The 26081-nt window shown below is 52.2% G+C and overlaps 1 protein-coding gene across 2 annotated transcripts in view; it reads right to left on the minus strand.

Moving 5' to 3' along the window:
* Positions 1 to 6203: 6203 nt before the first annotated feature.
* POLR1A (RNA polymerase I subunit A) overlaps positions 6204 to 26081 on the minus strand; it is a 55026-nt gene continuing 35148 nt past the window's right edge. Inside the window, exons 23-34 of one of the 2 annotated variants that reach the window (XM_031949790.1) lie at positions 25396 to 25617; positions 24464 to 24678; positions 22183 to 22350; positions 19328 to 19463; positions 18785 to 18942; positions 13996 to 14122; positions 13288 to 13395; positions 12762 to 13052; positions 12111 to 12311; positions 11283 to 11400; positions 8152 to 8316; positions 6204 to 6636 (exon numbers count right to left, since the gene is read on the minus strand). In XM_031949790.1, the coding sequence (XP_031805650.1) occupies positions 6536 to 6636; positions 8152 to 8316; positions 11283 to 11400; positions 12111 to 12311; positions 12762 to 13052; positions 13288 to 13395; positions 13996 to 14122; positions 18785 to 18942; positions 19328 to 19463; positions 22183 to 22350; positions 24464 to 24678; positions 25396 to 25617 (2010 nt within the window). In that variant the 3' untranslated portion in view covers positions 6204 to 6535. The remainder of the gene's footprint in view (positions 6637 to 8151; positions 8317 to 11282; positions 11401 to 12110; positions 12312 to 12761; positions 13053 to 13287; positions 13396 to 13995; positions 14123 to 18784; positions 18943 to 19327; positions 19464 to 22182; positions 22351 to 24463; positions 24679 to 25395; positions 25618 to 26081) is intronic. The other variant, XM_031949791.1, reaches the window with a different exon arrangement.

The raw sequence follows: 26081 nt of genomic DNA on the forward strand, positions 1-26081 counted from the left end.
ACCACCAAAATGCCTCAGCGTCATGTCTAGCCCTTAAGACGTTGGGGGAGATTTACAAGGGTTTCAGCGTGAGCCCCCATTCTGGTGTGTTCCCCCTCATTGTTGGCCATCGATAATTAGCACCCCAGTTCCATTTGACTAATCAGCACTGTTGTTGAGCTTTTCCAAAGATACAGCCAGAATGCATTTGCAAGCACCTCTCCTTCATTCTGCCCGGTTTTCCTGGGAAATCAGACCCGGACTTAACAGTCTCCGTGTTTCTCCACCAAGTTCACTTCCAAATGCAACATGGCTGATGAATGGACAGATGCATCCTGACTTTTCCAATTCCTGGGCTGCTCAATCAAGTTGCCAAGAACTTCACTCTTCACTGTTTGGCTTCCAGCAAATCTCAACAGAGACTCAGCTCCCAGACCCTGGAGGCTCCATCTTCCGGCTACCTGAGGTTCATGAGGTCATGACCATCTCCAGTTTCCTTCACCTGGAGTGGGAAGGAGGCAAACAGCCACCTGGGCCTCCAACGTGGAAGTGCCCAAGCTTTTCCCCTTTCAGCTGAGCAGCAGCAGTGCAGGAAAGGTGGTAAGACCACCTGGCTGGTGTTGGTGCCTTTTGACCGTGACCGGGGTTGTTTATGCAGTCAGAATGACTCTGCCTTCACACGGTAGGCTGGGGCCACTTCCAGAATATCTGGGGTTCTCAGGGTTTCCAGCACACCTCATTGCTCCTTTGGGAACACAGGTTTGCCAGTCAGTCAACAAGGATTTACTGAGAACTTACTACGTGTTGGGCCCCTTAATATAGATGTATATATATATAGACTTACTATGCATCAAATTCTGTAATATATGTATAATGTACCTATTATGTATTAAACCCTGTAATATATACACATATGCACTTACTATGTGTCAGACCCTCATATATATATATATATATATATATATATATATATATATATATATATATCTGTATCTATTTATCTATATCTATATTTAGAGTGTCTGTCTTCAAGGAGCTTCCAGTGTTAACAGGGGAGGCGACAAGCAAATAACTGTGTCAACAAGAAATATACTGGATAAGCTGGAGAGAGCCGTCAGAAAGAAGATACTAGCATTAAGGAGAACGGGGACTATGTATTCCCTTTCTCTCCCCTTATATTCTAGACCTGATTCTTAGCAACAGGGAAGAATTGGTTGTTGAACTTAGCACAGTGTCTGGCACTGGTCCTGAATAATGTTTATTGATTAATAGAACTCAGGAGGAAGTTATCACTCCTTCTTAGAGTCTGGGAAAGAGGAGTAGAAATCCAGGCAAGGTCTGACATGGTTTTAGGAGTACCTCAGAGGGCTTGGGGTGTCTCTCCCCTGCCCCCCAACAGTCAACCAGATTTCAAAGGGTTCAGAAGGAAGGAGAAACAGAATCCCATAGATAAAAATTCCTCTGGGAATGTCCACTGAGGAAAGATGGCAGCTTTCCTGAATGAAGTTCTGAGGACACACAAGGAAATGATTCTGATGAAATAAGAGAACTTTATGAAGAGATCCATGTGAATGCACAGAGAATTCATCTGTCAGATTACATTTTACAGAAATATGGAAACAAATGGAAGCAGAGCAGGATGAACATATGAACAGGACAGAATCCCAAACATAAATACGACAGAATCCTCTAAAAAAAAAGGGGTTAGGAGCAAGCTTGAAGCCAGAGAAAGGTTGAGGAAATACTTCCAATTCCAAACTTGGCAGAAGCGGAGTTACGGGTGCGGAATATCCCATGGATTGTCAGATGGGATCAATTTGTCAAGTAATTCTGCTGAAATGCCTTTATTTCTCTCTTTCAAAAATCTTGGCTACAAAGGAATAGGCTCATGGAGACAGTGGGAAGGGCCTATTTAGAAATAAAGGTGAGGTGAAAACAAAAGATGTCAACAGGAATAACATAAAAAACAAAAAGTAATGAGTGTCTGGAGCCATAAAGCTTCCAAATGAGACAAGGCTGGCAGGGAAGACTAAGGACAGTGGGGGAAGAAGCTTCTTTTTGCTCTGGAAGGAGAATGACTTTTGGACTGGAAATGATCCAACGCCAAGAGCTAACCCAACACGTAATGGGGTCCTGAAAGGGCTCAGAGAGATTACAACTCTAGGGACCGAAGGAGCTGCAGAAGGGACTGCTGATACTGCAGGGGATACTCGAAAGGGGAGGGAGTATGAAAGGGGGGAGAGAAAAACTGGAGGAGAAAAGGAGAGAAAAGATGGGATGGGTAGATGAGGCAAGGGGGGGAGAGGAGAGAAAAACAGATTTTGAGACAGAGAGCCAGAGAGAATGAGAGACCTCATAATGGGCTCAAGTCCTTAGCAAAGATCTTTATTGTGGGCACGTCTTTTATAGGGGAAGTATGACCTGGAGTTTCTCAGATGGAGAGGGGGAGTAGCAGGGAAGAATTCGGTAGCTCAGAGTGAGAGAGAAAGGAGTTGGATGGAACCTCCTGGCAGATCAGCTCCCAGGCTAATCACTATTTCAAGGTTGTTTCAAGGCGCCCATTTGTTTGGAGGGATAGACGTGGAGGCTGAAGCAGAGTTCTAGTCTTACAATGTCTCTAGTACTTGGTTATGTCGGATAACAGCCAGATAAGTTTCTTCCCGACAGTGGAAGAGAAATTCCCCAAGTCCCCATCACTAAGCTGCGGAGTTCTTACTTTCAAGAGGTTATTATATATTATAAATCAATAAATCAATCAAGCCTTATTAAATATCTTTAATGTGGCAGGCTGCTATTGTGTTATATTTATTATATTATATTAGAGAAGACAACACTTAAAAAGAGACAAAAAATAGGCGGGAGCTGCTTAAGGCAGTAATGGAGTTTAGAGATAGTCCTGAGAGAGATTACAGTTCATGTCCAAGACTCAGGTAACCCGGATCAGGATAGTGATTTCAAAAGTCAAAAGCAGATTGAACAAACTATAAACCAATGGGTTTCACTTTGAATCCTGGGAAAATTTGAGAATATGCCCAACAGTCAACACACTTATTAAGCTGAGGATCAGAAAATTGCCCATCAGAGTCAGAACTACAACCCCCCAGTGCCCAGTAATCCTTCCCCGAGATGCTGCTGTCTCCCCCACCTCTGCTAAAAGCTTTCACCCCTAAAAGCCCCGCAGTCAGCAGGCAGCCTCTCTACAGAAAAGGTGAAGCGGTAAGGCGGGCTTCCTGCTATTAGGGTCTCCCCCCGGACATTAGTGCAGGTCCACACTGGATAGATCTCCCCCCCCCCCCTCCAATTTGTGGCTTGTCGCCTCCCCCATTAGAATGTAAGTTCCCTGAGGGCAGGGACTTCTGGGGGGAGGCGGGGAATTTTTTATATTCCCCATCACTTCATGGTGTGTGGGATTGAAGCAGAGAAAGAATAGCTTTCATTTATCAAAATAATCCAAGCAATTAGCATTTAACACAAGCGGCAGTTTCAAGTATTATCTCATTTGATCCTCACAACCACCCTGGGAAGTAATCTCACTGTTACGTTATTGCATAATAATTGCTAGATCATTATTGCCATTAGCATTGGTGTTTTACAGTTGAGCAAACTGGGCAGAGGTTAAGTGACTTGCCCAGGGTCACACAGCTGGTGTCAGAGACTGGATTTGAACTCCGGTCTTCTTGATTCAAGATCTAAAACTCTATGTGGTTCCCCCATTTTAAGTGATGGAATAATAAGAGCCGGCAGTTTTACAGATGCACTAATATTTGCAATAAGAACTTTACAACGATTTCACCTGATCCTCACAACCACCCCAGGAGGTAGCTACTTCCCAGCTGTGACCCCGAGCAAGTCACTTAAGTGTTTGCCTCAGTTTCCTCAACTATAAAATATTGTTGCCTAGGGCAACAATAAATGGGTGACACTATCAATTATTAGTTGATAATGAGTAACCTACGTCCCAGGGTTGCCGCGAGAGAGAACGAGGCGTGTGTAATGCACTAGCAGAGCAGGCCCTTAATGTTTGCTCTTTGCCCCCTCATTCTCAGAGAGGGTCCCCATTTCTCAGAGAGGGCTCCCCCATACCCGTTCCAGTTGTTTATCCAGGAACGCATTCATCCTGAATCTCTCTCAGGGTCTGCCATGCCAAGAGCTCGCCCTGCATTCGATCTTGTTTCTTATCTACTTCTCACTCCTTGCTGCCCGCAAACATGTCCAGCCCTCCCTGATTCTGTTCCACAAAACCCTTCACTTGAGCAAACCTCAGCCCCAGGCCCCTTTCATAAACTCCTAGGAAAAACCATCTACACCTGTCGCCTCCGCCTCTCCGTGGCCCTTGCTCTCACCCCAGGCCTCTCCCGCCCTAGTCACCAGCGATCCCCTCCGAGCTCTGGCTGTTTTCCTCGGCCATCCCCATGGGTGCTCTCCCTTCTCCACTCTGGTTAGGACCCTTCTGGTCCCCCTTGTTTGTCCTTTTCTAGAAGAGGCCCAGGACATCAGGGAGGTGCCATCATGACATGCCAGGGAACGAGGAAGGCAAGCTTTCCCTCGCTTTGCCCCACATCCCAGCCAGTCTCAGCGCCCGGAAGCCCGGGCACTGGACCCGGAGCTTGAGGGGGCGGTCACCAGGGAGTCCCAGCACAGTAAGCAAGGCCTTGGGGAAGCAACGGGGGGTCAGGCTCCTGTTCTCGGCCAGGGAGGGCTGGGAGCCACAGGACTGAGGCGGGAGAGGGGCAGGGCCCCAGGCTGTGAATCAGGGGGCTCCGAGGCAGGAGGGCAGCCAGAGTGGATGGGCGGGAGCTGGCCTGTACGAATGGACCGAGCCCACCATGTGTATAAACTATCGGCCCGGGCTGGTTTGGGTTAAGACCCCAAGTCCGGTGTGTCTCAGGCTGAGACAATGGCCGCTGGGCAGCAATCGGGAACCCTGAGAGTGAGGTGGGCAGCTGTATTTCAGAAGGGCCGAGCGCTGAGAAGAGCGGCCAAGAGTCTCATTAGGAAGCAGCTGCCAGTTCCAGCAAGGGGGCAAGGCTGGAGCAGCGAGAAGGGGACGGCTGGGGCATGGAGGTCACTTTAACGCAAGCACCCCCAACCAAGGTCCCTGAACTACTTCCCCCACCCCGAGGCAATTGGGGTTAAGTGGCTTTTTCCAGGGTCACACAGCTAGAAATGTTAAGTGTCTGAGACTAGATTTGAACTCAGGCCCTCCTGACTTCAGGACCGGGGCACTGTCCACTGCACCACCCAGCTGCCCCCTGAACTACTTGTTAAAAGTATCTTTAGGACTGTATTTTGATGTCATTGGAAATTGTTTCCTCTGTAATTATCTTCTGCCTTCCGAGATGTCATTCTGAGGTGGGGCCCACAGGCTCCCTCCCCTGCCTGGGGGTGCTGGGTCCCCAGTGTCTGGAGCCTGGAAGCCCTGCTTTGGCACAAGAACACTGGGTCCAATCAGCTCGTTACTGTTAACGTGCAGTGACAGGAACCAGAGAGCAGCCTTTGGGCCGACACTCCCCACTGCTCATGCCAGCATTTAGGAACGGCCGGAACGGGAAACCCCAGTGCTGGAGCCTTCAGCTCCCAGGAGCAGGTCTCTACTGGGCCCGGCGAGACCAAAGGGAGGGTGCTTCTGCACTCTGGACCCCAACCCAAAGGCAGCAAGGCCAGAAGGGTGGACGTTGGTGTCTGAAGCTCTGACTGCATCCAGGGAAATCCACGTGGCCCCCTTTGAAACGCCCGGCCTGGGGGGCACCATCTGGCTGGACAGGGGCAATGAGGGAAGGGCGGTTCTCCTCAGGTGGCCCGGGTGGTCCATGGTGCCAGGCCATGGCCACAGCTGGGCAGGAAGCTGAATCACCGGAGAGTCAGGGCTTTTGGAAGTCTCCCAAGGCCTCCTGGAATAACCGCCGTCAAGGCCATGCCGTGGTGGGCAGCATCCCTGACGGGCCCATGGACTCCCCCTTGCCCACACACACGGCTTTCCACCCCCCTCCCTGGTACATCAACAGCTGCTATAGCTAAAAATACGGCAAGCCCAGGCGAAGACCCTGCCCCTTCCGGGAAAGCCTGTCACCTCTGAGGAGCTCGATGCACTTTCCCAACACAGGCCCACAAACGGGGGGCAGAAGAGGGAAGGGGGTCACCCCTTGTCCTTAGAGACGTGGAGCTTTTCCTGCCACCTGCCCCTGCCTGCCCTCCGGAAAATTCCTGAATGCTCCCGAATTCTGCCAGCTTTACATTTATTCTGAACAAATGAGCGCCCACTGAGGGCGAGGTCTCTGACTCCCAGGGCCCGGCACTGTGCCAGCCCGGCCACGGCCAGCGACAATGGCCGAGGCTCCTTTTCTGGAGGAAGCCCCGAATCCACCCCACAGTAACACGGCCGTCTGCGTCAGGAGAGCCTTGGCATCTTCCAGGGAAGGGCGCCATGGTGGCGCTGGGCACCGGCCTTCTCCCGTGAGGTAGGTGAGTGGGGCAGGGGCCCCGCGTCCGCCCGAACCTCCGCTTTCTCGTGCTGCCCACGCATGGCAGCCGGAGGCCGCAGAGGAGGGAGCTACAGCTATCTCAGCGGCTGCTTCAGGTCGAACAGGCCCGTTCCGCCCTTGACCACCTTCCCGACCACCAGACAGGCCGAAGGCGACCTCAGCTCGTCGTGGGCACCTGGCAAAGACATGAGAGTCACTGGTCATCACTGCTGGAGATGGGACCTGCAGGGCAGACAACGCCGAACCCTAACCCCAAATGAATGACCCACTAACCTTCCTGCCGACCTTCACAGCCCAACCAAGAACCGGGTCAAGAGATCAGAGTCCCCTCCCTAAATTCCTGCCCAGCCTAGGGAGCAAGGGAGCAGGCCGGCTCAAGTGGGGAGATGCACTGAGTGGGCAAAGGATGGCGAGCACTGGCCCAGCAAGATGCTGGCCCTCGGCTCAGGGGCCCAGCCCAGAGAGGCAGCACTGACTGATTCCGAGGGCCGGGCTCTGGGGGAGACCCTGCCCAAGGAGGCCCCGGGGACAAGAGTCCACGGGGACTCTCAGGAGATGCTGCCTCTCAGAGGTTTCCCTTGACCTCTGCCAGGTCAGCCCACCCGCTGGGGGCTGGACGTCTGATGTGGGAAAGGATCCCAGGGCTCTCATCCACCCAGAGGAGAATCGGGCGGGGACCCTCCGGGCTTGTCCATGGCGTGGGGGAGGGGGAGCCGCGCCACAAGCTAGCTTCCCAGAGCTTCCCACCCCCTGGGAGGAGACCTGAAACAACTGGCCACATCCCACAGCTGGGATGCCTCTGGACACAGCTCTTCCAGAGCCCAGACCCAGCCCTCTCCATAACAAGCCAAGCTGCCCCTTCTGGTTCAATCAGCCCATTTTCCAGAGGAGGAACCCGAGGCGCTGAGATACTAGGCAGCCAAAGCCCAGGCGGCCATGAGGAGCCACCTGGGCAGTTGCGCCCTTTGCCTGCTTGGTCCCAGGAAGGACTGATGCAGTCATCACCCCCAAACTGATCAGCCCTCATGTGTACCCCCTTAGGTAGCGTAAGGGACCCTCGCATCTGGAAAAGGCTCCAGTGATGGAAGGGGGTAACCTGCCCGGGCACTGCCTACCTCCTGGGGCCTCCTTCCCCTGGGAGCCCCTCGGGGACCCCACAATCCACCTCTTATGCTACTGCTCCTTGCCCCAGGTCTAGAAGCCTCCCCTCCTCACCCCCACCGACAGGCTTCCTTTGAGACTTAGCTCAGATGGCACCTTCAAAAGGAGACTTCCCCCCCTTTTGCCCCCTCCCCCCATCCATCTCCTGGGACCTCGCTCGTCCCTCACTGACAGGAGGTCCCTGAGGGCGGAGGGCATGGTGCCCAGGAGCACTTATAACAGCTTGGGACTAACCCAGAGCCAAGAAGTAGATGGGGGCGGGCACCCCTCGGCCGTCCTACCCAGCAGGTACTGAGGTTTGAGGGTACGGATGGAGCTGACACCCAGCAGAGAGCCACGGGACCCCCTCCCCCAGGGCCGGTCTGCCCGGAACCAGAGCTGCTTGCTCAGGGGGCCGGGATTTCCTCAGATGATCCCATCCCGGCTTTCTTCCCACATCTAAGTCTCTGCATTCACGGCACAGCCAGAGTGGGGACCAGGAGGGGAGTCGGCAGGACCCCAGGCAAAAGGCGGGTGAGTCCCCACTGACCCATCATGGTGGCCTCCTTCAGGAACTTGAAGCTGGTCTCGAATGTCATCTGCTGTAGAGGGGAGGAGTTGGACTGAATCCCGAATCGGTTCAGCGGTTTGTAAACACCCTCGAAGCACATGTAATCGGCTACCAGGGAGAGGTGCCGGGGGTCCACGGCAATGCCTGTGGGGGACAAAGGAAACGGGAAGGGTTACCGCAGGGACGGAGAGGGCAGGACGGTTCAGCCGGACATCTGACCCCCCGCGAGCCAGATGGAAGCAGCCATGTTTCCTGCAGGTAAGCTTCCCTCCCCACTCCTGTGGCCCCAGGCCTTTTGGGGGCCCTCTTACAGCTGAGGAGACTCGCCCCAGGACATTCCCACCCTCCTCTTCTTGCTTTATTCTCTTCCTCAAAGTAACCGGTACTCATCTGTGTACGCCTTGTACCTGCCAAGAGAATGCCAGGGCCTCCGGGGCAGAGATGGCTCCACCGCCGTTCTCACGGCCCCAGCATCTGGCAACCGGCCTCAACAGTCAATTTTGGGGAACTGAATAAAGAAATCCGAGTCTCCCTGACACTTCAGCTAGACATGGAACTTCCAGATTGAGAACCTGTGGCCTGAGGGCCGGTGGGAAGCACCCTATACCCGTGGTCACCATGCCCTGACTGAGCTGGCCAGGAGGGCAAGTCCTGGGTCAAGCCCAGCAGCCACTGGGGGTGAACAAAGAGAGATCCCGGGCTCTGTCACTGAGGGAACACAGACGTCAGCACCCAGCACCCGAGAAGTCTCAACTCTCACAGCCACACGCGAGAATGCTTGACGAGCCCCCCAGCCTTGACCCCTGTTTATTACTAAGGGAGTAGCCTGAATTCCAAGGAACTGATTAGAAGCCATGGAGGCTGCTTTCCTTCCAAAGAGACTGAATGCATAAGTGTATAGCACCTCCCTCATTACTTCTGGTTTTGCTTCCTAGAGTCAAGTGAGCAAATCGCATCTCTCCCTTCTCAAGAAAAGGATGTGAAAAATGACAGAAAATACCCTGTAGGATGAGGAGGGTCAAAAACCCATTTTTAAAAAAGGCTTTAAAAAAGACACAAATACTGATTGAGTGCTGATACTCAAACCAGGAAGAGCCAAAAAAGAAAAAGCAAATTATAGGCTAATTTCACTAATGGATATTGATACAAAAATCCTAAGCTGAATACTAGTTCAGAGACCATAGCAATACATCACAAAGATGATATATTGTGACCAAGTAGGATTTAGGCCGGTTTTAAAATAAAGAAAACTACAGACATAACAGATTATATCAATAACAAAGTCAACAAGAATCATTTGAATATGTCAACAGATACAGAGAAAATTTTTTTGGACAAAATACAACAGTCATTTCTATTTAAAAAAATATGAAAGCATAGGCATAAGTGGATTTTTCCTTGAAATTATAAGAAGCATCTACCCAAAAGCCATCAGCAAGCAGGAGATGAGCTAGAAAACTTCCCAATAAGATCAGGAGTAAGCAAGGAATCCATTATCACTATTCAATATTTCAATATTTTACCTGAAATGCTGGCAATAGCAGTAAGAGAAGAAAAAAAATTGAAGGAATCAGAAAAGGCAATGAAAAAATAAAACTCTTTTTTGCAGATGATATGATGGCATTCTTGGAAAATCCTACAAATTCAATTAAAATAGCTTAAAACAATATGTTTTAATAAAGTAGCGAGATATAAAACAATCTCACACAAATTGCCGGCACTTCTATACAATCATCAACAAAGTCCTGCAAAAAAAGATAATAAAGAAATATCCTATTTAAAATAACTGTAGACGACATAAAATACCTGAGAGATAAAATACTTGCCAAGACAAACTCAGGAATTACAGGAATTCAATGATAGAATGCTTTTTGTAGAAATAAATTCAGATTTAAATAACTGAAGAAAAACCAATTGTGCCTGGGTGGCTAAGCCAATATCATAAAAATGACAATTTTACCTAAGCAAGTCTACTTCTTCAGTGTGATTGCAATTAAACTACCAAAATATGATTTTACTAAAGCTAGAAAAATGAAATTCATTTCAAAGAACAAAAGTCAAGAATATCAAAAATATACATAAAAGAAGGTTTAATAGGAAAAGATCATAAACTATTATAAGGTGTTAATTATCAAAATTATTGGGTACTGGTTAGGAAACAGAAAGATGGATCAGTGAATAGAGCTGATTTATAATATGCAGTAATAAACAATTACAGTAATCTCGTGTTTAATAAATGTAAAGATTTAAGCTTTGGGGATAAGAATTAGCAACTAGTAAAAATTTTGGGGAAGACAGGAAAGAAATCTGGCAGAAACTAGGTATAGACCAATATCTTACACCATGTACCAAGAAAAGGTCAAAATGGATACATGGCCTGGACAGCAAGGGTTTTATCCTAAGTAAATTAGAGAGAGGAACGTGGAACGTAATATCTACACGATTCATGGAGAAGAGAGACTGAATGAATAAAACAAGATAGAAAGAACTGTGGGATGTAAAATAGATAATTTTGGTTACACAAAATTAAAAAGCTTTTGTACAAGGAAAATCAATTTAGCCAAGGTTATAAGGAAAACAGAAAAATTGAGGAAACATTTGTATAGTTGGATAAAGGCCTCATATCTCTAGTATACAGATAATAGAAGATACAAGCACACTATCTTATATCATCATGATATTTCTGGACAAGAAGTAGCAGGATCACATGTAGCCAGAAGGAAAAACAGGCCTGTCAACAGCCAAAGCGATGGAGAGATGAGAGCCCGTGGGGGACGCAGCTACCCAGGGAATATCAGGACGCTTAAATAATGAGATGGGCAGATTACTCCCAGGAATGCTGATGGAAAACTGGGCTGGAGGGGCCCGGGGTGAGAGGCTCTGCAGGGGCTGCCATCTGCCCTGTGGAGGGCACACCTAACACGAACTCTGGGAGCCACAGCTGTGCTGCTTTTACTTGACAATAGTCCCATGGCCTGGGATGTTGCCCCCCGGCCATCTCCTATGAGACAGTGGGGCGCACCTCAAGGACGCTGGGCTTCCATAGACATCGCACCCACGCCCAAGCCCGCCGCTCCTCCCAGGACAGCCCCCTGCATGAAGCATCTTACCGTAGACGGCAAACACATCTTTGATTTCCTTCTCAATCACGCGCAGGGCGGCCTCGATGCCGTACGTGTTAGCCATGGCGTGGATGTCGTTGGAATAGAGGCGGCGAAGGTCCAAGACCTGTGCGGGGGAAGGAAGGACAGCACGTGCTCAGGGCCCCACAGGCTCCCGCCAAGCTCAGCTCAGTGCGTCAGAGAGCACGCCGGAGCCGGAGTAACTGGGGCACACACTGCACACCTGGCACACACACACACTCACAGCTGCCAACCAGCCCAGACCCCCTAGCCTGGGACGTCCCCGTCATAGGAGGAGCTAATGGGCTTGAGCCCCAGGGCCCCGGAGGCCTTCAGGACGCCATGCCAATGTGCAGCGGGCAGCTCTGGGACCGGAGGCTCTTGTGGGCATGCCCTTGGTCTGGCTTCCAGAGTGATTTGCCTGTGTAAGAGCCCCCAGCTCACTCTGACCGCTTGTTTCACGCCGGCCCAGGGCTCAGCATGTGCCATGATCTGGGTTGGGAACAAGCCTGGCGGCCACTTAACTTAAAATAAGTGGGGTGACATGAAAGGCCCCTGCAGGGGAGGCCGGCTGTCGGGGGGGCGGGAGGGGGAAGGATTTGAGTAATGCCCCCTCCTGGGCTAGGAAGCTTTTAGAAGGGAGAGCAACGGGGCAGAGAACCACAAGCCTGGGGCCGGCTCCTCTGGGCTGGGGATTAACAGGCGGCCCCTGGGAGGATGTCCGGGAGGGCCCAGGCCCATCGCTGTGTCCCTCCTGACCCAACCCCCCTGAAACGTCTGGCCTGTGGGAGGCGGGATGAGGGCAGAGGCACGTACATCCGCATACTTGAAGAGCTCAGGCAGGTTGATGCCCTCCGTGTTCAGGACCAGCTCCTTCTCCTGATTTTTGTTGGTGGTCTCATTGAGGAGGCAGCGGGTGATTCCCCTGGTCTCATAAAGGACGGCACTGTGGGCCAAGGAGACCACCAGCGAGCACAGGTCAAAGTGCACCTTCATCAATGGCAGCTTCAGGGTCACCTGGGAAGGAGGTAGGCGCTTGGTGAGACCTCCCTGGCACCCGCGCCATGTAGGAAGCAGAGGGGTCGAGCCCTGGGCCGTGGGGTGGGAGGTGGGGGGAAACCAGGCAACGTACAGCAGAGAGAGTGAGAGAGTGTGTGTGTGTGTGTGTGTGAGACTGTGAAGGTGAGGGTGTGTCTCTCTGGGCACTCAGGAGGGGAAGCTGGCGATGCAGCTATGCTTTCACAAGGGCAGAGAGGGAGCCCCTGCACACTGAGAGCAGGCCTAGCCTCACCCCCACCCTTGTCCCCGATGCCCCAGCCCCCTGGCTCTGCACACTGGGTGGTTGCCCCCCTGTCAGTCCCCTTGGCCCAGTCCCCACAGCTCGATAAGGGGAGGCTCTGTGCCAGGCGAGCTCCATGGGCCCCCAGTTGAGGCCCTAACTCTTTTTGCACCCTCCTGTACCCTCACCTGGCACCAGAGGCCCTCGTCCACATCAAACTGGTAGTCCTGGATGGACGAGTGGAGGTTCCGCACGGCCTGGGCCCTCTGCTCCGCCTCCGGCCCATGGGTCCCCTGACTGCGCGCCCGCCTCTTGCTGGGCCCCGGGGAGGGAGCCTCTGGCTGCTCAGCCTCTGGGCCCTGGGGTCCCTCCTCAGGCTGGGGCCCCTGGTCAGGGCCGCCCTCGGTGCTCTCCTCCTCCCTCTCATTGTCCTCTTCGTTCTCCTCTTCCTGCTCCTCTTCCTCACTCTCATAGTCTACCTGGGGGACACAGAGACCGGGGCACATAGATGAGGGAGGAGGGAAAGAGGCCAGGGAGTATGGACCTGAGGGCCTGGAGAACAAGCTGCCCCCCGGTTGGCCTCCCCTTCTTCATAAAGTGAGGCTGCTGGGCTGGATGCCCCTGTGCTACTAAAAGCCTCTGAGAGGAGGCCCAGGATAGCCCAAGGGCCCAGAATCCACTCCTGCCATGGGGGCCCTTGCCCTGGCCCCTGACCTCTTCCTCCTGCTTCTTCTTCCACTTCTTGTCCGTAGCGTCAGCATCTCCTTCCTCGGCGTCCCCGTCCACGATCTGCTCCTCATCCTCGGCCCCCTCCCGCTCCTCCTGCAGAGGGCACAGGGACACACTGAATCCAGGTTCCCCACCCCAAAAGACAGAGCAGCATCGAGCCCTTTAAAAGCACGGTCCTCTCCAATGAGATGTGGGGAGACAAAGTGGGCAGAAAACATGGCCTAGAGGAGAGCCCCGCTCCTGTCCCCCGACCGGGGCTTGGTCCCCCCGAAGGGCAGCATTGGGGCTCCCCGCACAGCCCAGCCTGTGAGAGCTGGGCCTCCGCTCCCCCAGTGGGCTCAGGCCGCTTTGCAGCCTGCTCCGTGCCCTGGCTCTCTGCAGAAGGGGGCTCCCCCTCCTTCCTGTCACCCCCCCAGCTGGTGGCCTCCTCTAGGTGACCCCCAGGGCAGCAGCAGGGAAGCCCCAGAGGACAGGAAGGACCCTGCAGCACGGTAACAGACAAGCAGAGCGCCCAGCACGTCTGATGGTCCCTCCCCTCCCTCTAGGGCAGCCCTGCCCACAGGCAGCTGCCCTTCCTGGACCCTGGGAAAGGCTCCCAGCCGGCCGGGGGGCCTGGAGCTGACCTCAGACAGGGAAGGGCCTGGGTAACTGACTGCAGCCTTCTGCCCCGGCCCGGCCTCTCCACTCACACACCCGGTTTCCCGACGTCTCCCCGGCGCTGTCCAGATCCTGCTGAGTCGCCCTCCGCGTGCTCACGGCTTTGAAGGACGACGCCTTGCTGCTCTTCCTTTTGATGGCCTCCAGCAGCAGCTTAAGGAACCTGAGGAGGAGGAGACAGAATGGCCTCTGTCAGCACAAACCCCCAAATCTTAGAGGGACTTGCCCCCTCCCACCTCCAAGCCTCTGTGGCCAGCCCTGAGCACCAGGGGCCACTGGCACTTACCAAGCACCAAGGGCTGGGGGCTGGGTGGGCAGCACCCCAGGGACACCCCCTCAGACTCATCAGGAGCCCCCCACTCACAGAATGCTGCTTGTGAGGCAAAGCTGCCCCTGAAAGTGCCAGGGGGGCAGACCATCCTGTGGGCGGGACGGCGTGGTGGAGGGCTGGCTGGAGTGCGGTGCCGCCATTGAGAACAATATGACAAGGATGAGGATCAGGAAAGAAATGTGCAAAGAGAGAGAACCTGCCCACGTGTGAGGGGTTACCATGGAGAGTGTGTGGGACCCGCTGGCGCAAAAGGGGTGAGAGTGAGACAAACAATGGCACCTGATGGCTCGGTAAAGGTCACAGGACTGCGATGGGCCTCAGCCCCCGTGACATGGGGGGTTACCCACAGAGCCAGGTAGAGAACCGCAGATGAGAGAAGAGAAAGGAAAGAGGGAAAGCAGCCGATGGCTAAGTTTGGGGGGCGGGGGAGCAGTGCACAAGGGGGAGTTTTTACTGGAGACACCTGTCCAGCAGGCGGCTGGAAATGGAGGCCTGGAGCCACGGCTTGGGAGTCATTAGCACAGGAGTAAAACGTAAGTTCGTTGACAAGCCAAAAAAAGCAACTTTGGATCCTGGGACATGGAATAAAAAAATGTTCTGGCTCCAAGATGAAAGCCCCTCCAAAAAAGGGCCAATCTGGTCGGGGCTTGCCCAGGATGGAGGGAAGCAAGGGCAATCAAGGAAAGGCCCGGTTTGGAGTCCAAGATCTGTCTCTAAAAAGCTTTCCCTGCATATCTGGAGACAAGTCAGTCAATGGACCTCTGAGAAGGGAGGAAGGGAAGTAGGACTAGGTAGGCCGAGGTCCTGCAGGTCTGGGGCCTAGGAACTATGGGCCTGGCCTAGGACTCAGGAGGTCCCATGGAGTCTGCTCTCCTCTGCAACCTGGGCAAATGTAGGATTGCTCTGAGCTGATCAGTAACAGAGGAGTAGCTTCTCTGCATCAGAGGAGGGAATACCCTTCCCCCCCACCAACTCCCCATATAGATGGAGTCACATCTCCAGACCTGAGCCTCCCACATCTCCTGACGTTCCAGACGCTGTGTCAGACACTGGGGATACAAAGGCAAAACTGAAGAACAGCCCACCCTAATGAGGAGGGGACATCCTATTAGAAAGCACAAAGGACACGGGTTTAACCAATGAGTGCTTCACTCTGTCTCTGCCCCATAATCGTAAGGAAACACCCAAGTCAAGCCTCTTGCACACCAAGGTCTTGCCCTCTGGCGTTGGATGTTCCATACCGTCCCTTCTGTCTTCTGCTTCCATGGACAAGAATTTGTTTCTATTCTTAATATAAATCTGTGCCTCACATACATTCTGGCATTACACCGGAAGAGAGCAGGGAGGAACCTGGCCAACAGGATAAAACACTGTGAACTAGCCCAGTGCTTGGCACACAGCGGGCACTTAATAAAAAGCTGTTGAGTGTTTCTGCAGGGCGGCAACTAGGGCAAGGTGACCAGAATTTACCCCTGCCCCCCACCTGTAACATCTATTTAGCAAGAACAAATCCTTAAACTAGGAAACTCCCAGATGATCGGAACCTCCCTCTTGGCCCACCCTTCCCCCAGCCCCAAGCTCCCAAGTAAATTCCTCTCTAGCCATCCAACCCTACTCTCTAGCATGGAATGAATGAATAAAAGAAACATTAAGTAGTTACTATGTTCTATTAGCTGGTGACACAAACAAAAGTAAAGAAATCTTTCAGCTTGGAAAGTTTCAGGCAGGCTAAAGTGAAGTCCTGAGGCAAGAAATAACAAATGTCAGAATGACCTTTCCAGAAGCAATACTAATTTGATTATGGGTCAGAAACTGAGCAGAGATTATGGGCAGGGAGTTGATTTGTGAGAAGACAGTTGGTTACTGGGAAGTCAAGTGAGAGGCTGAGCCAGAGCAGCGCTCCTGTTCAAGTGGGACACACACACAAACACACCCCCACCCCCACCCCCACACACCCCTTAGCTGCACCTGAGAGTAACAATTGCTAGTTATGGTTCTTAACTGAGACCTCAACAATCTATATTCATTGAGGCTGGCAGGAAAGAGGTTACCAGCTTTACTCAACTTTACTAGCAGGAAGGAGCCACCAGTTGCTGATCAGAGACGCTCCCAACCCTCAGGATAAAATATGGAACAAATCCAAGCGGACAGAAATGTCCAGTCAGGCTATAAACCAGCTCCTCCAATAATGTGGACAGAGTCATCTCCAGACTCAGCCGAGAGAAGAAAGCCTGTGCTCTCTTTCCCGGTTAGGCCTTTGTGACAAACAAAACAATCTTGGTCTCTCTTGCTAGGAACAGGTTGTGGAGTTTCTCTTTAAATGACTGGCTTCTCATCTCTCTAAAACCACCAGCAAACATCAGATATAATGGGGATAAACTAGGGCCATTCCCAATAAGGTAAGGGGTGAAGCAAGGCTGTCCACTATCACCATTACTATTCAATATTGTATTAGAAATGCTAGCTTCAGCAATAAGAAAAAAAAAAGAGATTAAAGGAATTAGAGTGGATAATTAGGAAACACAATTATCACTCTTAGCAGATGATATGATGGTATACTTGGAGAATTTTAGAGAACCAACTAAAAAACTACTAGAAACAATTCACAACTTCAGCAAAGTTGCAGGATACAAAATAACTCCACACCTCTACAAAGTCTAGCAACAAGAGATACAATGCAAATGAAGAGAACTCTGAAGTATCACTACGCATCTCTCAGATTGGCTAAGATAACAGGAAAAGATAATGATGAATATTGGCCGTGACGTGGGAAAATTGAGACACTAATACATTGTTGGTGGAGTTGTGAACTGATCCAATAACTCTGGAGAACAATTTGGAACCATGTCCAAAGGGCTATCAAATTGTGCATATACTTTGATCTAGCAGCATCTCTATTCTGGGTCTGAATCCCAAAGAGATCATAAAAACAGGAAAAAGATCCACATGTGCAAAAAAGTTTGTAGCAGCCTTTTTTTGTAGCGGCAAAGAATTGGAAAGTGAGCGGATGCCCACCAGTTGGGGAATGACTTAATAAGTTATGGTATATGAATGTTATGGAATTATATTGTTCTATAAGAAACGATCAGCAGGATGATTTCAGAGAGTCCTGGAGAGACTTACAAGAACTGATGCTAATTGAAGCAAGTAGAACTAAGAGAACATAGTACACAAGAACGTTAAACAAAGATCAATTCTTATGGATGTGGCTTTTTTCAAATGTGAGGCGATTCAGGCCAGTTCTGATGGTCTTGTGATGGAGAGAGCCATCTGTACTCAGAGGATTGTGGGAAGTGAGTGTAGATCACAACATACTATTTTCATCTTTTTTGTTGTTGTTTGCTTGCTTTTTTTTTTCTTTCTCATTTTTCCCCCTTTGATCTGATTTTTTTCTTGTGAAGCAAGATAATTGTGGAAATATGTATAGAAGAACTGCATATGTTTAACATATATTGGATTACTTGCTATCTAAGGGAGGAGGGTGAGGGGAAAGGAGAAGGAAAACTTGGACTGCGAGGTTTTGCAAGGGTGAATGTTGAAAATTATCTTTGCATGTATTTTGAAAATTAAAAGCTATTATTAAAAACATGATTGCACATTCTAAATAAATGAATGAATGAATGAATGAATGGCTTTAGGAGATTCCCAGAGTTGGGATACTTGAACTAGATGAAGAAAAGATCTGGAGTCAGTAGAAAAGGCCAGAAAGTCACAAGCTCTCCATCTTCAAATGTTGGAAGGGCTCTCCCATAGGCAAGTGATGAAATCTATGATAAGTGACCCCAAGGGACAGGATTAGGAGTAAAGGTCAGGAGCCATGAAGGAGGAAGATGGGCTGGTACTCCTGACAGGGCAGCATAAAAAGGGTTTCCATTTGGACGAGTCTACAATTTGGGGAAGAGCTGAAGAGAGAGGATTCTACCTGGATGATCCCCTATAGATCCCCTGTCCTCTCCTTAGCACCATCACAGAGTGACAAGCTACTGAAGAACTGAATCTAGCCCTATAGTTCTACAAAAGAAAATTATGACACAGAGAGGAGAGGTGACTTACCCAGGATCCCACAAGAAGGGGCCAGATTTTACCTCAAGCCCCTACCTGCCCCCAAGACTTCTGCTTCACTTCGCTCACCCCACTCTGAGACTGTGAGGGGTCAGCACAGGATAGGCCAACAAGGGCTGACACTTCCTAACTACGATTCGTGATACCCCTGATACTCCACCCCTCACACCCCGGCTAAGATGACCTTCCATGTACATGGCAAGCATCTTGTACACTTTTTTTTTTTTGCCTTTCTTTGTGCCCTTAGTGCTTGGCGCGATGCCTGACATCCAGTAAGGGTTCAATAAATGCTTGCTGACTAACTGAATCAGAGTTTCTTCATCTGTGCAATCGGGATAACATTATTTCCCTGCAGTTCGCAAACCTTCCAAGCCATATAAATGTATTATTAATATAATTATAAAGCAAAGCAAAAGCAGCAAGAAATCTGACCTTGTTTCCACAAAATGCAGAATGTCCGCAGGCCGCAGGTACTTCTCCTGCTGGTAATACTTGTAGGGGAGGAAATTAAAGCGAATGCAGTAAACCCGGTATTTGCTTCTCTTTTCTTCCATGCAGAAGAACTCTTGGACATCAACTTTCTGCAGTACCTGCAGCCATATCAAAAGAAGGACATGTGCTTGACTAGGCCTTTGGAGAAGTCCAAGAGAACTGGCTGGGGACACGGGGCTACCACGGACCCTACCAAGAGCCCTCCCTCCCTTTGTGTGCTTGTGTATCTCCAGACGCATGGCTGCAAGCCCTAACCCAGAATCTGGAACCTCCAGCATAGCTGGTGGGAAGGGAAACCTGGGAAGCAATGAAGGTCCAGGAGGGGAGGGGATTGGAGCCCAGACCTGCAGCTTCCTCAGCCCCAGCATGGCAGCTGCCCTGATGCCAGCTTTCTCACTGCCCTTTGGCTACTAGTGGGTAACGAGTGTGTTGGCCCAATCTGCCCCGGGGTCCCTCAAAGGACCGCCCCCAGCTCCCAGGTACCTCGCCCAAGCACACTCTGGTCAGCTGCTTCTTCAGGCTCTTGACCCTCTTCAGGGCCTTCTTGGTGTTGAGCACCGGCACGCTCATCATGGGTGTCTTTATGTTCGAGCTGGCTACCATGAGGATCTCCCTCAATCTGGAAGAGAGGGCAAGGGCTTAGCACACTCTAAGACAGCCAGAGGACTCGGGGTGCCCCTTCTGGGGAGAGCAGGGGGGCAGAGACCCCAGGTGGCCAGGGCCTTTTACTCAGCTGCTTCATCCACAAGTCCAGTTCAAACACCATTCAAGTTACCAAGAGGACTCTGCCAGGGGCTGGTTAAGACCAACTAAGGTGCAGCCTGTGCTCTACTGGCACTTTAATCTGGGAAAGGGGACCAAGACCCAAAGGACGCAATGGTAAACTAAGAACACATTGCTACAGAACTGCCAAATTCTGCCAGCTCTCCTGCCACTCTCTCCTCCACTAGCACCACAAACACACATGTGGGGCCTGGTGCCCTCAGGCCTTCGCTACTGCCACTGCCTCTGAATTTGTCTCCTGTCTCGGCCCATCCTGGGTTCTGCTCCATAGCTGCCTAAAGTACAGACTGAGTCATTCCCCTCCTCAAAGATCACCAGGGGCTCCCCAGTGCCCATGGAATCAAATATCAGCTTGTTTAGTTTTTAAAATGCTTCCAACCTTATTAAACATCACGCCCCTTTCCACACTTTGAGGTTCAAGTAAATGGGCCTTGGTTTCCCTCCCCTGAGGCTCCATGCCCCAGTTCTGTACTTAGGCCCTGGGTGTCAGAAATGCTTTCGCAGCCCCTCTACACCTTCTTTTTGCTCAAACATCATCTTCTCCCTGATCCTCACTCCTCCCGTGTCCCTCAAAATATACCCTGAAAAGGACCCCCATGTAAAAAATGTTTGTGGCAGCTCTTTTTGTAGTGGCCAGAAATGGGAAACTGAGGAGATGCCCATCAGTGGGAGAATGGCTGAATAAATTATGGTATATGAATATTATGGAATATTATTGTTCTGTAAGAATGACCAGCAGGAGGATTTCAGAGAAGCCTAGAGAGACTTACACGAACTGATGCTGAGGGAAATGAGCAGGCACACAGCACCAATAAAATTATGTGATGATCAATGGGATGGACATGGCTCTTTTGGAAAATAATTCAAGGCAATTCCTATAGACTTGGGACGGAGAGACCTATCTGCACCAGAGAGAGGGTTGTGGGGACAGAGTGTGGATCGAAGCAGAGTGTTTTTCACCTTTTTGTTGTAGTTGCTAACCTATACCTGACTGCTTACTTTCTCAGAGAGAGGATAGGTAAGAGAGGGAGAGAGAAAAATTTGAAACAAAAATGGATGTTGAAAACTATTTTTACATCTATTTGGAAAAAATAAAATACTATTGAGGAAAAAAATAAATGCTTACCAATTGATTAAAAAAAATTGTAAGCGGGTATTAAGAATATTTAACTAGTTGTCCTGGTATATAATATTAAGTTCATAATAAATATATTTTAAATGGGAAAAAAACTGTGCCCTGGGTTTACTTTGTACATAGTCGGTCAGTATACGTTAATAAAACACACACTCGTGACAGTTGGGGCATCCTGCTAGCTGCTCAGATCTAATAAGCAGAGCCCAGAACAGTTCCCGCCTTGGAGAAGCTGACAACTAGTCCACGTTAGCTGTCCGCACACAGAGCCGAGGGAGGATGAGCCAAGGGCACAGGACCAGCAGCACGGGGAGGGAGAGGGCACAGGAGCGAGGTCGCCTGCAGAGGGCGGATCTGAAATGAAGCTGGAGGAAAGCTAGGGAAACTGGAGGGTGAGGCAGGGGAAGGGGGCGGGGGGGAAGGGGGAGAAAGAAGGGAAGGAGTGGGGCCCAAGAGCCTCCAGGTGAGAGGTGAGAGCATCCATTGTTCTCAGAGCACAGAGACTGGGAGTATAATGTCAGAGAGCCAGAAGGAGAGGAAGGGGTGATGGCAGGAAAGGCTTTCAACAAGTGATCCTGGGTGTGTGTGTGGGGGGGAATAGGGACTCCCTGAAACTCACTCACTGAGCAGGTAGCGGGTGACCAGGTCAGGAAGTGAAGGGGCTGGAATGGGGACTTCTACAGGGGGCACGTCTCTCCAACAGAATCTAGGCTCCCACAGGGCAGATGCTGCTGTTCTCCCCCGACAGGTAACAAGGAGGAGCTGTTCCCTGCCTGCCTGTGCAGGTTCCAAGGCACTGAGCCCTTGACTCTGCCCTGCTCACTTTTGCCTCTGGGAGTCCTCTCTTCCCTCAAGGCTCTGCTCAGCGTGACTCCAAACCAGTTACTCCCAGAGGAGGAGCCTGATAAGTGATGGAGAGGAACTTGTGTAATATGCCCATGGATGAAATCCTATTAATGACAGTCCAGGTCTACCGGCGTGAAGGACTGGCTCCTGCTGACATCAGGGTTCGGTCTGCCAGGAATGTCCCGCCTCCTGGTCAGGCAGGCCCCGGGGGTGCTAGGGGCCTGAGGGGCCCGGGGTGCTGCGACCCAGGAATGCTGGGTCATGAGAGTGCTGGGGGGCCAGATGCTGGGAGCCAGGACCACTCTGGCTGCCTCCACAGCGTGCCGTTGGAGGGGGTGGCTGGACAGTGACTGTTATCTGACCAAAAGCACAGGCACACTAGCTGTGCAGATAAAGCAGCGCAGACCCAGACTGAGGCAGAGGGGTGGTTGCTTCCCTCCCCCCTGCCCCTGGGGCTCCTTCCCCTATGGATCCAAAGGAGTTTCCTTCCCTTGTGGCACAGCGGGTGCCCAGGCAAGGCTACAGGACCCCTCCAGCTTCCCCTTATTCTCTCTGCTAAATGCTCTCCCCCCCTTACCTTGGAATTCCCAGGGTAACATTCATCTCTCCTCTGCCGGCAAAGTGGAAAGTATTCAGGGTCATCTGTGTGGAAGGTTCTCCGATGCTCTGGGCGGCCAGGAGACCCACTGCTTCCCCGGGGTCACACAGTGCCCGCTGCCACTTCAGATGGAGCAAGGTCTTCAACCTAGGGCAAAAGGGCCGTGGGGAGTCAGGGGACAGACCCCAGAGCCTCCAGGATGCCGGGACCACCCCCCACTCCCAAAGGTGGAGCTTTTCCCCAGACCGCACCATGGACATGAAATGGACCCCGTCTCCTCAGTAATCCTGATCCCTCCTATCTCTACTGACACGCTGAGCGGCTCCAGATGCTGTGCCAGAGCCTTGCTATAGAATCCCTCACTTCCTTCAAAGGTCAGCTTCAGTCCTTCCTACCTGCTCCTGCGTGAGTTCTTTCCTGGTCTACCCCAGGAAATTGCCCTGGAGTTTTTATCTGCTTATAGGAGTATATGTTGGGGCAACTAAATGCTGCAGTGGAGAGAGCCCCAGCCCTGAAGTCAGGAGGACCTGAGTTCAGATCTGGCCTCAGACACGCAACACTTCCTGGCGGTGTGACCCTGGGCAAGTCACTTATTCCCAATTACTGGGGGCTGGGGGGAAGAGTATATGTTGTTCCCCCCTGATAAGGATGGAAGACCCTTCAGGGCAGGGGTTAACTCACTTTTGAGCTGACTTAATAACTCTGAAGATCTTGCCCATCTCCCTGGGTCATTGGTACAACTGGGTCTGCCCTCCCTGGAGCGGCTGGAGCATCACCAGGGCTTGGGAACCAAAACGCCCCATTCCAACTTCACTCTGACTCACTCAGAATTTGGGAAAACTTGAGCCGGGGCTAAGCTCATGCTTAAAGCACCGGCCACAAAGGGTTGGCTCAAGGCATGAAAAGTAGGACAAAACCTGTTCTCTTTCAACCACTCTGGCCCAGCACCTGAGTGGGAGTGTCTTCCAAACAACCTCTGGCAAGCTAGTTTCAGTAGCGTTGAGGAAGTAAAAAAAAAAGCAAAAACTCATTTAAGCCCAAATCTTTTCCTCGCTCGGATTAGCCTTGGGTGCAAGCGGCTACAACACCTGGGCTCTGACAGCATACAGGAGATGAAAGCCGAGCTGGTGCTTCCTGAACTGCAGGCACTTGGGGCTTAGTCCTGGAGGAGTTCTCTACTTGGCAGAGAGCGGGCTCCGGGGACCACTGAACAAACAGCTAATGGGCTCCTCATGGAGCCCACCGTCTCTGCCTGGTTCCCAGAAAGTGAGCTGGCTGCAAACTGAACTGAACCGCTCTGCTTCCGGCCCTCTGGGGGAGGAAGAAGCCGAGTGAAAAGGCCCTGAGTCCCTCCCATCGGCACTGCGGCCCTCAGTCTGCGGATGCCCAAGAGAAGAGAAGCAGGGAGAGCAGGCCGCTGGCTCCATATTGGCAGCTGTGTCCTGGGAACTCCTGCCCCTCACGTCTCCCAAGCCAAATCCGCGACCCCAACACTGACAGTTCTGACGGGCCGAGCCTCCGGAGCGGGGCGATCCAATACAAGTGTAACTGTCAGTTACTGTTTTACTAGTGAGACACTCCCCGCGTGGGGAGCAGAAATGTCATCGGTCTCACCCAAACCCCCCCGGAGGCCCTCCCAGCGACTGGAGCTGACCCAGTCAGGCCCATGGCGGATGGGCCCTGCCCCTGGCCGGGACTTGACAGAGAGATGCCAGAGCCCCGGCGGCAGAAGTTGGGGACTGTGCAGGCTGTGGGAGCTTCCTCCCTCCAGTGAGAATTGGTCCAAAGAGAATCCTGGCTCAGGGAAGATCCTGACCCTCCCTTCCTCTCCTCCCAATACCCAGAAGAATGGAAGAGCCCTTAGACAGCTCAGGCCCAAGCCATGCTCCTCAGATTGTCTCCCTCCGGGACTCTCCAAGCTCTCCACACTGTGGACACTGGCCTTTTGCCCAGAGAGGTGCCAGGGGAGGTAACAAGGGGTTGGAGCTGCAGGCCTCTGCCTGACCACATCCCAGGACTGGTCCCAAGTGGGAAGCTGCAGGGCAGCTCTGTGGCCCCCGGCCCCACTCCCTGCGGTCCCCGGCCCAGCCTGCTGGCTCCCCTGGGTCCTTGGCCTTGGGGGGTTGGCCCAGAGGCCACCAGCTGAGACCTCTCCAAACTTGGATCTTTGTGCACAAAGACCCCTGATCCCCCTTCATGCTTCTGGCCTTTCCCTCCGCCCGCCCCCCCCCTCTCCCCCGAGCCACTCCCAAACCGTTACCTGTCAAGAGAAAGATCTGACTTTTCATAGCTCCTCTCGGGCTGAGCTGCCCACTGCTGGGTATAAGCGTCCACCTGGCTTTCAAAGGTTTCTGACACAGAAGCCAAGTGGATATCTGGGCGCCAGACGCCCAGGCTGGGATCTGGGCAAGGGAGGGCTTTCTTTACAAACTTCCTGCGGCTCTTCTCATCCAACTCATTCCACATTTTTAAAATCTGGAACAGAAAACAGATTATAAAGCCGGCATCCAAATGGCACTGCCAGGGACCAGTGCCTGGAGAATCCATCTCAGCGCCCTCTCCTAGGGGCACCGAGCTAGGACTGCCCGTCGCTTCTGCCTTTCCTACCATGGGTGAGACGCTGCGGGGTAGACAGGGCCCTGCTGCCTTGACACCCTCTCACTCTCACTCCCCGTGTGGCGGGGGCAGTTACAGCAGCCCTGGGGCCACAGACCCTCCACTGGGAAAACTGCTTCCTCTGGGTTACTACGAGTGTCCCAGAATGTCAGGTTTTTTTTGTTTTTTTTTGGAAGGGGGTCTCCAAGGCCAGGTCTACCTGAACAAAAATCCACTCTATAACAAGAACCCAGGTGTGTGTGGGGGGGGGGGGGGGAGAGAGGGAGAGAAAGAGAGAGAAGAGATACAAATATCTCCCCAGGGAGCCTAGCCCATGTTTGGAAAGTCTTCCTTGTGATGACTGGACAGTGTGACTATCAAAGTCCCTAAAACCGACATCACCATTAGAAGGACGCCAGCACTAGGGCGACCTTGTTAGAGCCCAGCCCCAAAGCATGACTGTCTCCCAACCCCTGCAGGAACCCCCAGCTCAGGTGCGTGGTGGGGACGACGTCCCTGGGCCCCCGTGTCCGTAGCTGGGAAGCCCCAGAGCTTGCTGGTCCATGGCCCCCTGTGGGAGCCGTGGGGGCTGCTCACCTGCTGCGCCCTGGGGTCCCGGCCATTCTGATTTCCCCCCGAGAGACTCAGGGCCTGCACAGCCGCCTGTACTTTCTGGGAGTAGCTGAGGAAGGCGCCGCGCCTGGGGCAGGTGGGAGGATGCTTGGCGCGCCACTTCCTGAGGGCCTTGGCGTGCTGCTGGGCCTGCGTGGGGTCCATTTTGGATAGAACTTCATCCAGATGCTTTGATTTCCGTATTGCCTAGAAAAGCAAGTCCGGTGCACCAAATGTGATAGCCCCTGGATCTGCGCAAGTGACATCCCCTGCTCGGGTGTCTCACAAGCCCTGCTCCTATCAGGTAACCAAGGGGAACCGGATCTGGACCCGGGACCCAAGATTGAGTTCTGGATCTGCGGCCAGGAAGGTCGCCGAGTCCGATAACAAACCCCACTTGGACGCCCTCAGCTCCCCCCGTGGGCCTCCGGGGTCCCGTCCTGGCCAGTGGCTAGGGGGCAGAAAGCCCTTCTAAGTGCTGGGGACGCTCCCCTCACCAGCTCCAGGCCTGAGGAAGCCCTTCCTGGTTGGACCCTCTAGCTCCTGTTATTTGGTGGGTGCTCGTGGGCACAAGCTGTCTCCTTGAGCAGCCCAGCAGAGCCTGGAACACAGGTGGTCCCCAACAATGCTGGCTGAGGAGCTGCCCAGGGTCCCAGAGGGGCCCTGTCTCA

Source organism: Sarcophilus harrisii, chromosome 2, assembly GCF_902635505.1.
Source record: "Sarcophilus harrisii chromosome 2, mSarHar1.11, whole genome shotgun sequence".
Classification (NCBI taxonomy): Eukaryota; Metazoa; Chordata; class Mammalia; order Dasyuromorphia; family Dasyuridae; genus Sarcophilus; species Sarcophilus harrisii.